Genomic DNA, 16,403 nt, shown 5'->3' on the forward strand with positions numbered 1-16,403 from the left:
CTCCAGGGAGAGGCTGCAAATCAAGGCCAGTGCTGTTTCCCTCTGCCCCACACCCACCCTTCCTCCTGTCTCCCTTCTGCCTCCTGGACCTCGGTCTCCGTGTTTTTTCCTTGCTGTCTCTGCCCCACAAATGTCTGCACCTGCCGCTGGCCTGCTGGCCTCTAGGACAGTCACCTAAGGCCAGAAGGTGTCCAGCGCATGCCGGGTCCGGCTGCCGGCTGCTGCTGTTGCAGGTGGCTCACGGGGAACAGAGTAGGCAGCCTGTGATGGGGCCAGCCTCGCAGGGTGACCGCAGACCTGAGAAAGGAGAGAGGGTGGGGACAGGGTGGACCCGGGGGCTTCCTGGCGGGGGGCTGCACGCAGGCCCGGAGGCACAGGCAGAAAGGCTATAAGCTCCGGGTCCCTCGAAGGTGTTCTCTCTGGGGTGGCTCAGGCCAGATCCTGAGCTCCCAGCTGAGCTTAGTTTCTGTGTGTGGCATCTGTGATTGACGCCAGCTCTCCCATGTCCAGAGTCTGCTTATGTAGGGTGGGCGGCCGGGGTCAACCAGAACAGGTGGGCAAAACCCAGATGACCAGGGAGGAGCCGACAGAATACGGAACAGCCACTGCCACAGCTGAGGTCTTCACTGACCACCATGTGGGCGTCCCTCAGCCCCCACACCAGTCCTCTTCAGAGGCGGAGAACAGCATTTTTCCAACGGGTGACTGTCTCCAGCTGAGGGCTGGCAGGAACGAGGATTCTTGAAAGCCTTTGGTATTAGAGTTTGTGTTGGGCTGTAAGCCTGGCATGGGGGGACAAAGGCCCTGACCTCTGGTGCCAAGGACAGAGTGGCAGGCTTACCTGAACCCAGGCTGGTCACATCGCCTCCCTGTGGTATGGCCAGGGCCCTGATGTGGGAGGCTGGGCTCCTTTTGCTGAGGACCCAGCATGGCAGGGGACACAGAGGTTACTAGACTCAAGGGCCAGCTCTGTGCCAGGCACTGGCAAGGAGCTGACAGACATGATGCCATCCAACCGAAGAGCATGCTGTGCTTTGGTGACCTGCCCAAGGCTACAGGGCCCTGTAGGAGCCACCCTGGACCACTCTGTCCACATGCACCACTGGACACAGGGTGGGAGGAGACGGGCGGGGCAACACAGCACTCTGTGCCCTTCACCGATGCCAGACAGGCCCTAATGATAACGACTGTAGCATCCTTATTACCCGTGAGTCTCCACTGCACACGTCAGTTTGCTTATCTGTAGAATAGGCCAGGACGGCCACCCTGCAGTGCGAACGCAGCGGGGCTCAGATGAGAAAGCAGGTCGTGCCCCTTCTCCTCGTCCCCTTGTCTCTCGGGGCATGATACTGGCCTGGACCTCCCAGGGTGGGCGTGTCCTCATGTGGGGCATGGGCGCTCCTGGTTCCATGCATGTGGCCAGTGGTGGTGGCTCTGATGGGAATTGCCACCATCAGAAACACAGCTGGGTATGGGGGCGCTGGCGACAGCCCCCAGTCAGGTACACCCAGCACTTCCTGTGCGTTTTCTTTCTTCCAACCCCCATTAAGTCTCATCACCTCATGCAGATGAGGGACCTGGTCCAGTTCAGGGGTGTCACTAGGACCCCAGAGGAGCCAGGATTGGGCCCAAACAGTCTGTCCAGAGCCCTGGCCTGAACCACCCGGTGGCTGCCCGGCTGCCCTCTGCTCACCTTCACTGTCATTTGAGTCCCGCAGCAGTCACGCGGGCTCCGCTCTGGTTTTCATGGGAGCACAGCAGCAGCCCCCACCCAGATTGAGAAACAGAACTGGGCAAGGCCCAGGAGCCCTCGCAGCCCCTCTCTGTCCCTGCCGAGGGGCAGCGCTTTCCAGACTTCCAAAGCCAAAGAGGGCTTTGCCGCTTGGGACTCAATCTGCAGGGCGTCACACGGCACAGACTGTCCCCTCCCGTCCAGGCGCTGCCTTCCATCCTCCCCACTGCTCCTCACCATCTTCTCTGAGTGTAGCTGGGAGGGCCTTGGGTGCAGAGCAGCCCCTCCTGAGCCCCCTGGCCAGTTGGTGCAGGCTCAGGAGGTGGGAGGCGTTGGGGTCCAGGTCTCACCCTCTGTGAGGCCGAGACGGGCTCTGTGCTCTTTCCGATGCTGCCCCCACCCCCTTGAATATAGGAAGTCTCTGAGCCAGGGCGGCCCCTCCCCTGTGCTCCTGTGTGTCTGCCTGTCTGACCACACACCTGTCCCTTCTTCCCAGGTTAGGCCAAAGACTCTGATTCCAGACAGCCTCCCCGTTGCCCCGGGCCGGGACCGGCCACCCAAGCAGCCCCCAACATTCCAGAAGGCCACTGTGGTCAGCGTCAAGAACCCCAGCCCAGCCCTCCCCACCGCCAACAACACTGTCAGCCATGTGCCAGTGCCCGGCAGCCAGCCCCAGGCCCTTGCCGAGCCCGCCGCCCTTGCCTCTCCGCTGAGCAGTGCCGGGGTGGCCTACGCCATCATCTCCACCTCCCCCAGCAATGCCGCTGCCATGGCCCCCAGCACCGCCGTGTCTGTGGTCAGCGACAGCATCAAAGTCCAGCCCCTCCTCATCAGTGCTGACAACAAGGTAAGTGCCCACCAGCAGGCTCCGGAAGGGTGCACGGCTGCATACAGGAGGGAAATCTTATGGGAAGGGCCAAATGAACAAGCCCAGGCAGAATGAATGACCAGAAGGCAGAATGATCAAGTGGCCAAATGAATGAATGGGGCAGAAACAGAGGAGCGAATGAATGAATGGAGTGTGATTAAGGGAGTGAATCAGTGCCTGAACAAATGAATGAATATGCGATCCAGAGACAATGTGGCTGAATGAATTAATACCAGTGGAAAAGGAGTGATTGACCAATGAATGAATTCATTCAAATGATTAACCAATTAATGACGTGTGGCTGAATGAGTGACTGGAAGAGATACCGATTCTCCGTCTCTGCTGGTGGAGTTGGACGGTCAAGGGCTGTTTTTACCCCACTGCCCAAATGTACAATCTCCCATAATTTTTGTCAAGTTTTAAAACTAAAACTAAGGTCCTCCCGCTGCTCCCCTCTGAGCTTCTGGTGGTTGTGCTGTTTGAGGCCTTCAGGGCTGCCTCATCCCTGCCGTCCCCTGTCTGTGGCCTCTCTCTCTGTTCCCCATTTGGGGTCTTCCAGGCCACCCCTCTCTTGCTTCCGGCTGGAGTGGCTTCTGCTTCCCCGGCCTGGATGACGGCCGACCCTCGTGTGACCTGGTGCTGTTGCACCCAGTGCATTCCCGGGAGTCCCGTGCTTCCAGGCTCTCCCGCCCACTGAGGGCCCCTCAGAATTTGCAGTCTGAAGAGTTGTCATGGGCCATGGCGGGATGGCAGGTGTATCCTAGGAGGGCACCTGATCCAGACAAGGTGCTTAGCAGATGTCGGAAGGAGCGTGTCCGTTTCACTGCAACTGCACCAGCATTTGATGTTGGCCATTTAAACACTTCTTTGTCCATTTACTAGGCACACACAGATTGAAAGTTGAATTCCCTTGATTACTGTTAAGCTTGAATGTTTTTCCTACACTTAAGAATTCTATCTTCTGGTGGCTGACTTGAGAATGTTCTTTGTCCTTTTTCCTATTGGAGATCTTAATGTTTTTCTTCCCATGAATATAAAAAGGGACATTTTTTTTTTCCATACAGAGATTTGGGGGTTTTAAAAATGTGATACAAAGAGGAAGACAGCGCTTCCCTTAAGCCAGCAGAAAAATGGAACATACTTTCTCTTTGTGCTCAGAAGCCTCAGATTCATCAGACAGTCACCACCTGTGCTTAGGGGAAAACAAACCAAAAAAACACCCAAGTTCATGTCATTCCTAGTTTAAACCAGACTGTGACTGATGGATCCTGGAGAATTCCTCTTGTTGGAGCCATGAAAACTAACAATTCTTTCCCAATTTCCTATCCAAAAAAAAAAAAATGGTGGCGCTAGAGATGCAGTGGATCCTGGCCCAGGGAGAGGCTGGGCCGGATGGGTGGATTTCAAGCTGATTTTCAGCATCACACCCTTTCATCAAACCCGAGCATCCCCTGAGCCCCGAGGAAGGCTGGCTAAGGGGGGCTGGTGCAGGGTGGCATCTGAAGACCCCCTTCCCCTTCCCCATCCACCACATAAGGGGCCTCATGGCAGTGAAAAAACTAGAACGTTATTCCCACCTGTGTCCCGAAGCCAGGCTTGTGTGTCTCAGGCACTGTGGCGTGGGGAGGGCGAAACGGAGCCAGGCCGACCTGAGGGGTTCCCAGCCCCTCTGCCTCCTGACTAGATGGCCTCAGGCCAGGAGCAAGTCTGAGCTCTCGTGGCCTCGGTTCATCTGCACCTGAGATGGGATGAGAAGTCCTCGCTGCCGGAGTGTGCGCGGCCTCCCTGGGGAGAGGTGTGGCTGGTTTTCACTGATGATCAACCTAACTCTCAGAAGCAGTGACTCCCCTGAGGCCACACAGCTGGGACGCGGTGGGGCAGGACTGGAACCCAGGCCTTCCCGGTTCCTAAACCAGGCCGGCTTCTCGTGCAGACCCTCCCCATGGTGGAAAAGGTGTGTCAGGCGGGGCAGGTGCTGGACACACAGGGTGCAAACCACTCAGTTCCCGGGGATCCTCCCTCCTAGGATGGCCCGGCCCAGGCTCTGTGCTCCCCAACCCCTGCTCTGTGCTCTATCAGCTACCTCCCCAGCCCCCTTCACTCTTCCATTCCTCCCCGTGCCCCTCACCCTCACTCTCCAGCCTCCTCCACCCCTCCTTTCTTCCCCTCACCCCTCCCTCCCCATCACTGTCCCCTCTGCCTCTCCTCTCTCTCCCTCACCCCTCCCTCCCCATCACTGTCCCCTTCACCCCTCCATGGCTTCTTCCAGGTCATCATCATTCAGCCTCAAGTGCAGACGCAGCCCGAGAGCACGGCAGAGTCGCGGCCGCCCACAGAGGAGCCATCTCAGGGAGCTCAGGCCACCAAAAAGAAGAAGGAAGACCGGCCCCCGACCCAGGAGAACCCCGAGGTAGGACAGCCCTCTCCGGAGGGCCCAGGCCCTGCTCAGCCTGCAGGTGTCACCTGAGGCCGCTGTGTGTAGCGGGGATGGCCTCACTATGGGGTGGTGCCGACAAGCCGCGGGCACAGCTGCCCTGTGCAGTGGGCAACCAGGATGGGGCCTCGCCCAGCAAGCCCAGGTGTCAACTGTTCTATCTCAGGGAGGCACTGACTAAACGGCAGTGTGGGGCGGTAGTTAGCACAGATTTTAGAACCATTCTGCGTGAATCCTGCACTGCCGGTTTCCAACGGTGTGACTGTGAGCAGCTCGTGTCTGTTTGCTCATGTGTACGGCGGGAATGGCAGGGCCTCCTTCCTCCCAGGGCTGCTGAGAGGACTCTGCGAGTTCATGTTTGCTGAGCCCCTGGACAGCACCTGGTGGGGACTTTTGGTCATTACACCCCCTCCCAGGGGCCCCAGCTGTGGGCCCCTCCGTCCTGAGTCCAGGAGGGAAAGGGGCTCCTCTGGGCAGCACATAGCCCCAAAGCAGTCCCTGCCTCTTCTCTACCACGGCCAGTCCTTGGTGTGTGCAGGACCCTGGGCACTGTAGAAGTAGCTGTGCCCCAGGCTGGCATGAGAGGTGCAGATGTCTCTGGAAGGTACCTGGAATCTTGCCAGAAATTGCCTGTATCTCCCCCTCCCACACACACCTTCTGAAGGAGGCCAGATAAATAAGCTCATACTGAACCATCCAAATACATAGTGGACGCACAACCCCTGCACTGATGGTGGCACGGGGACAGCAGCTGACTCAGGGCCATTCTTTGCTGAACTGGTGGTGGCAGCAGGTGTACTGCAGCTTGGTCCTCGACATCCTAGGCCAGCACCAGCACCACATCCTCAACTCTGGGTCTTTTCCATTCAACCCTTCCCACCCAGGTTCCTTTTCTTTTCTTCCTTTCTGTCTTTTTTTTTTTCTTTTGTTTTTTTGAGATAGAGTCTCACTCTTTGACTCATGCTGGAGTGCATTGGCAGCATCATAACTCACTGCGGCCTCAGCCTCCCAGGCTCAAGTGATCCTCCCACCTTAGCCTCCCAAGTAGCTGGGACCACAGGTGGGCACCACCACTCCTGGCTAATTTTTTTTTTTTTTTTTTTTTTTTTTGAGATGGAATCTCGCTCTGTCATCCAGGCTGGAGTGCAGTGGCCGGATCTCAGCTCACTGCAAGCTCCACCTCCTGGGTTTATGCCATTCTCCTGCCTCAGCCTCCCAAGTAGCTGGGACTACAGGTGCCTGCCACCTCGCCCGGCTAGTTTTTTGTATTTTTTTAGTAGAGACGGGGTTCACCATGTTATCCAGGGTGGCCTCAATCTCCTGACCTTGTGATCCACCTGTCTCGGCCTCCCAAAGTGCTGGGATTACAGGCTTGAGCCACCGTGCCCGGCCCTGGCTAATTTTTTAATGTTTTGTAGAGACAGGGTGTATTAGTCCGTTTTCATGCTGCTGATAAAGACATACCCAAGACTGAGCAACTTACAAAGGAAAAAGGTTTAATGGGGAACTCACAGTTCCACATGGCTGGGGAGCCCTCACAATCATGGCGGAAGACAAGGAGGAGCAAGTCACATCTTACATGGATGGCAGTAGGCAAAAAGAGAGCTTGTGTAGGGAAGCTCCCGTTTTTTAAACACATCAGATCTTGTGAGGCCTATTCACTATCACAAGAACAGCATGGGAAGGACCCGCCCCATGATTCAGTTACTTCCCACCAGGTCCCGCCTACAACATGTGAGAATTCCAGATGAGATTTGGGTGGGGACACAGCCAAACCCCCATATCATTTTGCCCCTGGCTCCTCCCACATCTCATGTCTTTGTATTTCAAAACCAATCATGCCTTCCCAACAGTCCCTCAAAGTCTTAACTCATTTCAACATTAACCTCAAAAGTCCATAATCCAAAGTCTCATCTAAGACAAGACAAGTCCCTTCTACCTATGAGCCTGTAAAATCAAAAGCAAGTTAGTTACTTCCTAGATACAATGAGGGTACAGACACTGGGTAAATACAGCCATTCCAAATGGGAGAAATTGGTGAAAACAAAGGGGCTACAGGCCCCATGAGAGTCCGAAATCTGGTGGGCCAGTTCAACCTTAAAGCTCCACAATTATCTCCTTTGACTCCATGTCTCACATCCAGGTCATGCTGATTCAAGAGGTGGGCTCCCACAGCCTTGAACAGCTCTGCTGCTGTGGCTTTGCAAGGTACAGCCTCCCTCCTGGCTGCTTTCACTGGCTAGCTTTGAGTGTCTGCAGCTTTTCTAGGTACATAGTACAAGCTGTTGGTGGATCTACCATTCTGGTGTCCAGAGGACAGTGGCACTCTTCTCACAGCTCCACTAGACAGTGCCCCAGTAGAGACTCTGTGTAGGGGCTCCAACTCCACATTTCCCTTCTGCACTGCCCTAGCAGAGATTGTCCATGAGGGCTCTGCCCCTGCAGCAAACTTCTACCTGGACATCCAAGCATTTCCATACATCCTGTGAAATCTAGGCTGAGGTTCCTAAACCTCAATTCTTGACTTCTGTGCACCCGCAGGCTCAACACCATGTGAAAGCTGCCGAGGCTTGGGCTTCCACCCTCTGAAGCAACAGACTGAGGGGTACCTTGGCCCCTTTTAGTCATGGCTGGAGTGGCTGGGACGAAGGGCACCAAGTCCCTAGACTGCACACAGCAGAGGGACCCTGGGTGCAGCCTAAGAAACCATTTTTTCCTCCTAAACTTCTAGATCTGTGATGGGAGGGGCTGCTGCAAAGGTCTCTGACGTGCCCTGGAGACATTTTCCCCACCGTCTTGGTGATTAACATTCGGCTCCTCGTTACTTATGCAGATTTCTGCAGCCAGCTTGAATTTCTCCTCAGAAAATGGGATTTTCTTTTCTATCGCATTGTCAGGCTGCACATTTTCTGAACTTTTATGCTCTGTTTCCCCTTTTAAAACTGAATGCCTTTAACAGCACCCAAGTCACCTCTTGAATGCTTTGCTGCTTAGAAGTTTTTTCTGCCAGATACCCTAAATCATCTCTTTCAAGTTCAAAGTTCCATAGGGCTCTAGGGCAGAGTCAAAATGCCACCAGTCTCTTTGCTAAAAAGTAACAAGAGTCATCTTTGCTCCAGTTCCCAACAAATTCCTCGTCTCCATCGGAGACCACCTCAGCCTGACCTTATTGTTCATCTGACTATCAGCATTTTTCTCAAAGCCATTTAACAAATCTCTAGGAAGTTCTGAACTTTTCCACATTTTTCTGTCTTCTTCTGAGCCCTCCAAACTGTTTCAACCTCTGCCTATTACCCAGTTCCAAAGTCACTTCCACGTTTTGGGGTGTCTTTTCAGCAACATTCCATTCTACTGGTACCAATTTACTATATTAGTCTGTTTTCACGCTGCTAGTAAGGACATACCTGAGACTGGACAGTTCACAAAGGAAAGAGGTTTAATGGAGAACTCACAGTTCCACATGGCTGGGGAAGCCTCACAATCATGGCAGAAGGAAAGAAGGAGCAAGTCACATCTTACATGGATGATGACAAGCAAAGAGAGAGCTTGTGCAGGGAAACTCCCATTTTTAGACCCATCAGATCTCGTGATACTTATTCACTATCATGAGAACAGCACAGGAAAGACCTGCCCCATGATTTAATTACCTCTCACCAGGTCCCTCCCACAATACATGGGAATTCAAGATGAGATTTGGATGGGGACACAGCCAAACCATATCACAGGGTCTCTCCATGTTGCCCAGGCTGGTCTTCAGCTCCTGGCCTCAAGCCTCAAGTGATCCTCCTGCCTCAGCCTCCTAAAGTACTGGGATAACAAGTGTAAGCCACCAAGCTCAGACTCGATTCCCTTTTCCCTCCCTGCTGTGCCCTTCATTCCACAAGATTGAGGTGAGACATGTTGGCCCCCAGGAGTGGTTTCTGTCCACCCTATCCCCACCTGCGGCACCCTGCCCCAGACCCCCTGCGCCCCTGCAGCTCCCAGCGATTCTTCCCATCAATGTACTGTCGTTACCAAAGGAAACCCGCTGTGCATCCCTTCACTTTTTCCTTTAGTTGTTCAACACGCCTTCGAGTTTGCTCCCTGCCAGGCTCCGTGCCAAAGGCTAGGGACGTCAGGATGCTGGCAGCCGTGGTCCTTGCCCTTGGGAAACTCGCTTCCATGGGTAAAGACAGATGGCTACCAAGGACTCTAATGGGTTCAAAAACGCATGTGTCATGAGAGAATTCTAAATGAAGTGCTACAGGAGATGAGGGCAGAGGGAGAGAGCTGTTTCCTCCTGGAAGGGCTGAGGAAGGCTTTGGAGAGAAGGTACATGGTCTGCAGGGGTAGAAGCATTGCCAGGATCCAGCAGAGAGCAGGAGGCAGAGGGATAGCTCACCAGCCGGAGGGTACTGCATAGGCAGTAGTAGCACAGGAGTGGGAAGGGACTCCACACACCCAGACTAGTCAGCTGGGCTTTCGGACTGCAGCAGGGGGTGAAGACAGACGTTGGAACCTGGTCCTGGAGGGCCTGAACGCAGGCTGCCAAAGTGGAGCTTTGTTCTTAGGTAATGGGGAGCCATGGAATATATTTGAGCAGAAGAATGACTTGATTATTGTCCTTCGACATGTCTAAAAAGCCAATGAAGTCAAGTAGCTCCTAAGTGAGGCTACAGCGTGAAGCAAGTCTCCTCGGTGGCCCTGGGCCTAATCGTCTCAAGAAAGTCCATTCCCTTCTGTGGCAGCGTCTGCCCCTGCGTGTGCACGGTGAGGCCCTGGCCCAGCTCGCAGCCCACGGCTCCCATGATGACCCTCTTGTCCTCTCTTGGGGTTCAGCTGCATCCTTAATATTGGGGAGGGTATTCTGGGTGGGTTCTCTTTGTTGTCTCAAAGTATTTAATATATCTTATTGTGCATTTATACAATTAGTATAATTACATCTAATTGCATAATTAGCGTGAACATATGCGATGACTTAAATAGATAGAACTTGCAATTACAGCATGTCCTGAGATAAAAATCCTTATTAAAATTTATTTTAAAAGAGGACCAAGGCCGGGTGCGGCGGCTCACACCTGTAATCCTGGCACTTTGGGAGGCCGAGGTGGGCAGATCACTTGAGGTCAGGAGTTCAAAACCAGCCTGGTCAAATGGTGAGACCCCATCTCTACAAAAATACAAAAAATTAGCCAGGCGTGGTGCCACACACCTGTAATCCCAGCTACTTGGGAGGCTGAGGCAGGAGAATCACTTGAACCTGGGAGGCGGAGGTTGCGGTGAGCGAATATGGCGCCACTGCACTCCAGCCTGGGCGACAGAGCGAGACTCCATCTCATATACATACATACATACCAAGAAGAACTGTACTGCACAGACTGCTGGACCTTGAACCTGTCAATGAAGTGTCTGAGTTAGAGCCTGGAAGCCAGACAGCAGCACCTGCCTCTAGAAGCGTCACGGGATGAGCCAGGGTCAGCCAGTAGGGATGTGGATTTTTGTGAGGAGACGTGAGTGGTGTTTGTGCAACTCCACTGTCACTGCATCTCTCCAGAAAGTGGCACTCGCCCTCAGCAGGGCACACGTGGGACGGCCAGCCCCGGGGGTTGCTCGGAGCCACGCTGAATGGCAACAGAGGCTGCAGCAGAAGGGGACGTCCAGTCCAGCAGTGTCCCAGAGTGACCCGTGCACCATGGGGAGGAATATTTCAGTAGCTCTCGGACTCCACAAGGTCCATGCAGGGAACGGCAGAATGAGATAGGACCACCTAGGAGAGCGCTAGCTGCTGCCTGTCCGTGCTTAGCATGCGTCAGTTTCAGGCCTTACAGGAAGGGACTGTTGTTAGTCCGTGGTACAGATGGGGATGTGGAGGCCGAGAAGCACTGATCCTCCTCAGAGGTGGGAGCCACCCCCAGGCATCTGGCCTTAGAGCCTGCTGTCTGTGCTGTGAAACCTTGCCACTGGAGATGCTGCCTATGCCTTTGGTCAGGCTGAGTGGAGGTCAGGTGTGGGGTCAGAACCGACTCCTCGGGACCCGAACTGCTCAGTCGTGAAGAGGCTGTACGATACTTTGGATTCTTATCCTTCCCTGATTTTCCCACTTGTAGCTCACAGCTTTTCCTCCATATAAAGATTATGGGTGTGAAAAAGGCCACATTACCAGCCTTCCCAGGGGGCCATAGGCTGGCCTCACCCAGCGCCCCTGCACTTCCCAGAGATTCCAGCAGGTCAGTGGATCATGGGATTGTGTTTCTGGCCCTACATCCCTCTTTGCTCTGGCTGCTAGGGAGCTCACAGGCCAATCTATATCCCACCTCTAATAATTGTTAGGGCCTATGACATGACTTCACCTTACTTTCCTAGGTTTACTGTCCTTTCTCCTTTCTTCCTTGTTTACTGTCTGTTTCAGCATGTTGTACAAATGCCCCACAAAGCCTTTTCCCGGAATCAGGATGGATATCAGTAATGAGCGCTTGTCTTTTAGCTGTGTTCCGCCCTTTCTGTGACCAAGGCCAAAACCTCCTTGAAGGGCCTGTCCTTTTGTGTGTGACTGAGACTGCCCTGCTCATTCCTGAGGACACTTGCTCATCTGCTCTTCCAGGTCACAGCCAGGGAAGCTCTTCCAGGTCACAGCCAGGGAAGCCAAAGTCTCTCGTGATCCTAAGTCCAGGGCTCCCAGGCCGTGCGCATCCCACGCCGCACGCCGCACCAGGCACGTGCAGGACGCTGAACACGGCTGGGCTGTTCACCCCACACAAGCACACAGAGGTGGGATACTGTCCCCTTCAGGATTGGCAAACGACAGGCTCAGAGCGACTTGCCCAAGGTCGTAGCTGCAACTCAGCTTGAGCCAGCCGGGCCACGACCTCACATCTCCAGCCTTTCTGCCATCCCTCAGATGCCTCCTGATTTCAGCCGTAACAGAAAATGACACCTACAGCAATACACAGAGAGTGGGGACCCAGGAAGCAACTTGGAGTAGAGGTGGAGGCTGGGGCCACCGTCAGACTGAGGTTCCCCGGCTGCCAGGCTGCCCCGGGGTTTCTCACAGCAACGGTGAGATTGCGGCATGGACGTGCTTCCTAGCGGGCTCCTCACATCTGTGATGCTCTATAACCCGTGACATGCGTGCACCCACAGGTGTCAAGGTGACGGACAGCGGAAGCTCAGGGATGTGAGGTGGCTGTGTCCAGGGCAGGGTGGCGGCCATCACCCCACGCTGATCACCACTGAGCCTCGCGGCTGGCTCTGCTTCCCCTTCCTTCTCCGCCTGTCCTCATGGCAGCTGCACAGTAGACGGGGCAGGAATTATGAGGTTCATTTTACAGATGAGGAAGCTGAGGCTCAGAGGCAAACCACATGTACTATCACGGGGCTGCATGCTAAGTTCAGACAGAACCTGGGCTTCTGGCTCCCAACCCGGGGCACTCTCTGCTCGCTCCTGTCCCAAGGCCTACAGCCTGCCTTAGGACAGAGCTGCAGCCTCTCTGTGGCCACCTATTATCCTGGCCTCAGCCAGCGTCTGAATGAGTCTGGCTGCCCTCAGATCAGCACAGGCCCTGCAAAGGGCAGTCAGAGCAAGGTCTCTCTGGGCAAGCCCTGTTCACACACACGTTTTGGCCCTGTGCCCGGCCCTCCTTCCTGTCTCATACCTGCCCAGGGCTACTGCAGTGGATCCCGGCCGGTCTCCCTGCCCCTGGATGGCTTCCTCCGTGTCTATTCACCCAGCAAATGATCTTTCCAATATTCAGAAATAACTAAGTCACTCCCTCTCTTGAAATCCATCCAAGCACCCAGTCCGTCAGGAAGGCGCTGGGTTCTCACGTGAATGGACACCTCTGTTTCAAACCCACAGCAACCCCAGATACAGTGGAGAGAGAGAGGATAATGATGGAGCCGAACGTTGTTATGTCCCTAAAACATGGCAGCCAGGGACCCACACCCTTGGCTGTCGGGCTTCAGGTTCGGAATTGAGCAAGGGTGACCCTGAGAGTGGGCAGCTCACACAGGGCAGTGAGTTCCAAGAATTCCTTGGGTAAGAGACGAGTGGACCAGGCTCCTTTACTGGTCTGGGCCACGACCGGACCTGGGGAGCTGGCCAGCACTGAGGCAACTGCAAACTTGCTGAAAGGGAAAGGTGGGTGTAAGGGAGAGAAAAAGAAAGAAATTATGCCCAGATGAGTCTTGACAGAATTCTCACATATACGAGATCTCACGCCAAGGGCAGCGATCAGTGAAATCAACATTTGGAACATGAATTTATTCCAGATGAAGTGAACTGTGCCAAACACTCTAGCAACAGCTTTTAAATAAGTGTGTTTAGGATGCACAAAGAAAGGAGTAATATCTAGAAATAAATAAGGAATAATGAAGCAGAAAAATCAAGGAAATAAAGCAAGATTAGATGAACATACAAATTCGAAAATCTGATCGAAGTTCTTAAGAAGAACCTAATTGGCCGGGCGCGGTGGCTCAAGCCTGTAATCCCAGCACTTTGGGAGGCCGAGACGGGCGGATCACGAGGTCAGGAGATCGAGACCATCCTGGCTAACACGGTGAAACCCCGTCTCTACTAAAAAAATACAAAAAACTAGCCAGGCGAGGTGGCGGGTGCCTGTAGTCCCAGCTACTCGGGAGGCTGAGGCAGGAGAATGGCGGGAACCCGGGAGGCGGAGCTTGCAGTGAGCTGAGATCAGGCCACTGCACTCCAGCCTGGGCGACAGAGCGAGACTCCGTCTCAAAAAAAAAAAAAAAAAAAAAAAGAACCTAATTAAACAAAGGATAAACTAAAAGAACTATTTTTTGAATTTCATATACTTTTCCCCCTTTTGCCTCTGGTGTCCCTTACCATAAAAAGCATGGCAATGAGATGACATTTGAAAAGCTTACTAGATGGCAGGAACAGAGATAATTAGTGCTTTTGAACAGGACACCATGCATGGGGCACAGAGATGCAAATATGTGAAAGAAAAACTATGCAGGAGCAGGCAGGGACAGAAAGCAAGTGGGGAAACCTTGTTTCAGCTCCTGGGGCTTTCAGCAAGAGGGAGTGGGTGTGGGGCAATGGGGCAGGTGGAGAAGCAAAGCTGAAGAATGTCCCAGGATTGAAGAGCATCAGTTTGAGTTTTTAGATCAAAAGTAGACTCCATCTCTCAGGTGTGATTAATAAAACCAAATCTAGGAGGCTAGAAATTCATGTCAAAGAGAAAAATCATAAAAAACGAGCAGGGCAAAAACAGCGGAATGACAGATGTGCTGGGGCCTCCAGCAGCCTCAGCCAGACGACCATGGAGCAATAAATATCTGCAGACTGCCGAGGGAAAGTCGCTGCCGACTCAGTATTTTATACCCAGTTAAGCTGTTTTTCAAGAGCAAGGGCAAAAGACATTTTGCACATAGGAAGACTAAGGGTTTTATCACCCACAGACCATCCTTAAAAGAACTGTGCTTTAGGCAGAAGATAGATGGAGGCAGAGACAGCCAGTGGGTGTAAGAAACAACTGAGTGTATAGACCGTTAAATTACAGGTAGATGTATTTAAGTGTAGACTGGAAAAAAAATCCAGTTTTGTTTTACAAAGCAGATAAAAGGAAAATTATAGGCAACAAAAATGGGTTGGAGGTGATGTTTTAGAGGGAGTTAGAACGTGCCAAGAGCAGTGTAATTTGGGGAAGAATAGAAATATTAACTCCATCCTTCATTAGAAAAGTGTATAGTTAGAAACATATGCTCAAAACATTTAGGCTAATCAGTGAAAAAAATGTAATGCCACCTATAATTTCTAAATCAGCAGAGGAAAAAAAGTGAATGTGGAGCTTTTTTTTTCCCCCAAGAAGTAGGAAATGAAAAAATAAAAAGGATACACTGAAAATACAAATATAAAGTGGAGGAAATAAGTCCAGATAACTCAGTAACCGTAAAACACGCAAATGAGATCTTCCTACTTTTAGAGAAGTGAGAACAGGCTTAAAAACAACCCAATCCAGTTGTATGCTGCTTGTCAGAGGCACACCTAAATAAAAAAACACCAGAAAGGTCGAAAGGAATGAAAAAAACATGTTAATGTGAATACTAAAGGTGGGACATCCATCAAGATAATTTAACAGTCACAAACTTACGTGCACCATAGCAGCATCGTTTGGGATATGTATTTGGTGCAAACATATTACGCAGTTACTTTGCACTAGCCTAATAGCAGAATTGTAAGGCAAAAAATTAGACAAATCCACAGAACACAGTTTTGAACACATGTCTATCAGAATGAAGCCAGTCGATCCCACAGGGCAAAAAGACTTGGCTGAGCTTCCAGTAGGAACAGAGCAGCTACTTAGAACTGAGACTCTCCCTGCATCCCATATAAACTAATAGCAACAAGATTTTTTTTCTTCATTTTGCAGATTTCAGACACGAGCAGAGCATCAGCAGACTGGGCAAAAAGCGTTAGTGTCGTCAGAAGCAGCAGAGGTCAGGGCTGGGCAGCAAGCTGATGGTGCAGTGAGCAGTGGCCAGGAGTGATGTAGGAGACTCTAGGGAGGGCCAAGGAGCCACAGGCTGCAGAAAAAGTCAGTGGCATGTACTGCCTGAAGATCAGAAGTCCATCTTGAAGTGCAAAAGGAAGGAGAGTGTCTGAGCCGGCCTTAGCTTAGACAGGGCCTGGTCAGGCAAAAGCTGGGCCTGAGATAATATAGAACGTGCTGGAGGAGGGAGTGCTTGGTGTTGTCAGGTCTTAGAAAGTGCCAGGCAAAATATGCCTCCTGGAGGGATTGCACCTGCAATCTGTAAGGCATCCAGGATCAGGGAAGGTGGCAGAAACGCTCTTTGACCATGGGGGAGAGGCAGAGGAGGCGTGGTTAACTGGAGAATCCCACTGAGGGATGAAGAATGAAGTCAATTGCCTCGGCAGGAGAGGCAGAGCCTTTGAGTCGCTTTTAGAAGGCTAATGTAATCCCTTTCCCACCTGCTACAAATCTCCAGTATAGGAAAATTCAGCTCATTTTAGTTATGTTTAACAACAAAACATCAATATGAAGCTGCTATAAGCCAAAAATACAGGAAAGAGAAGCTATTTTTACCATGAGATGAAGAATACTAGGAAAAAAAAATTGATCTTCTGCTGTGATTATTTTTAAAAAAGAAACTTAATAAAGCAATCAGCACTAAGAAGGAACCTACACAGCTAAGTTACACAGATTTATGGAAGAGATAGCTAAGTGGCTAAATTACTGGAGAGAATGAACCATGAGCTGTAATTATTCACACAAAAAAATAATAAAACCACCCCAGAAATGGATGCATAGCTGAATGAACACAGAGGGCCATAGATACAGCAGAAGACACAGTAAGGGACACCAGAGGCAGAAAGGGGAAAAGTATATGAAATTCAAAAAATA

General features: G+C 52.1%; 1 protein-coding gene across 2 annotated transcripts in view; it reads left to right on the forward strand.

Moving 5' to 3' along the window:
* Positions 1–16,403, forward strand: part of PHF21B (PHD finger protein 21B) — a 134,739-nt gene that overhangs the window by 91,379 nt on the left and 26,957 nt on the right. For both annotated transcript variants that reach the window (XM_007976053.3, XM_007976056.3), the window contains exons 4-5: positions 2,229–2,579; positions 4,870–5,010. In XM_007976053.3, the coding sequence (XP_007974244.3) occupies positions 2,229–2,579; positions 4,870–5,010 (492 nt within the window). The remainder of the gene's footprint in view (positions 1–2,228; positions 2,580–4,869; positions 5,011–16,403) is intronic.

Source organism: Chlorocebus sabaeus, chromosome 19 (genome assembly GCF_047675955.1).
Source record: "Chlorocebus sabaeus isolate Y175 chromosome 19, mChlSab1.0.hap1, whole genome shotgun sequence".
Lineage (NCBI taxonomy): Eukaryota > Metazoa > Chordata > Mammalia > Primates > Cercopithecidae > Chlorocebus > Chlorocebus sabaeus.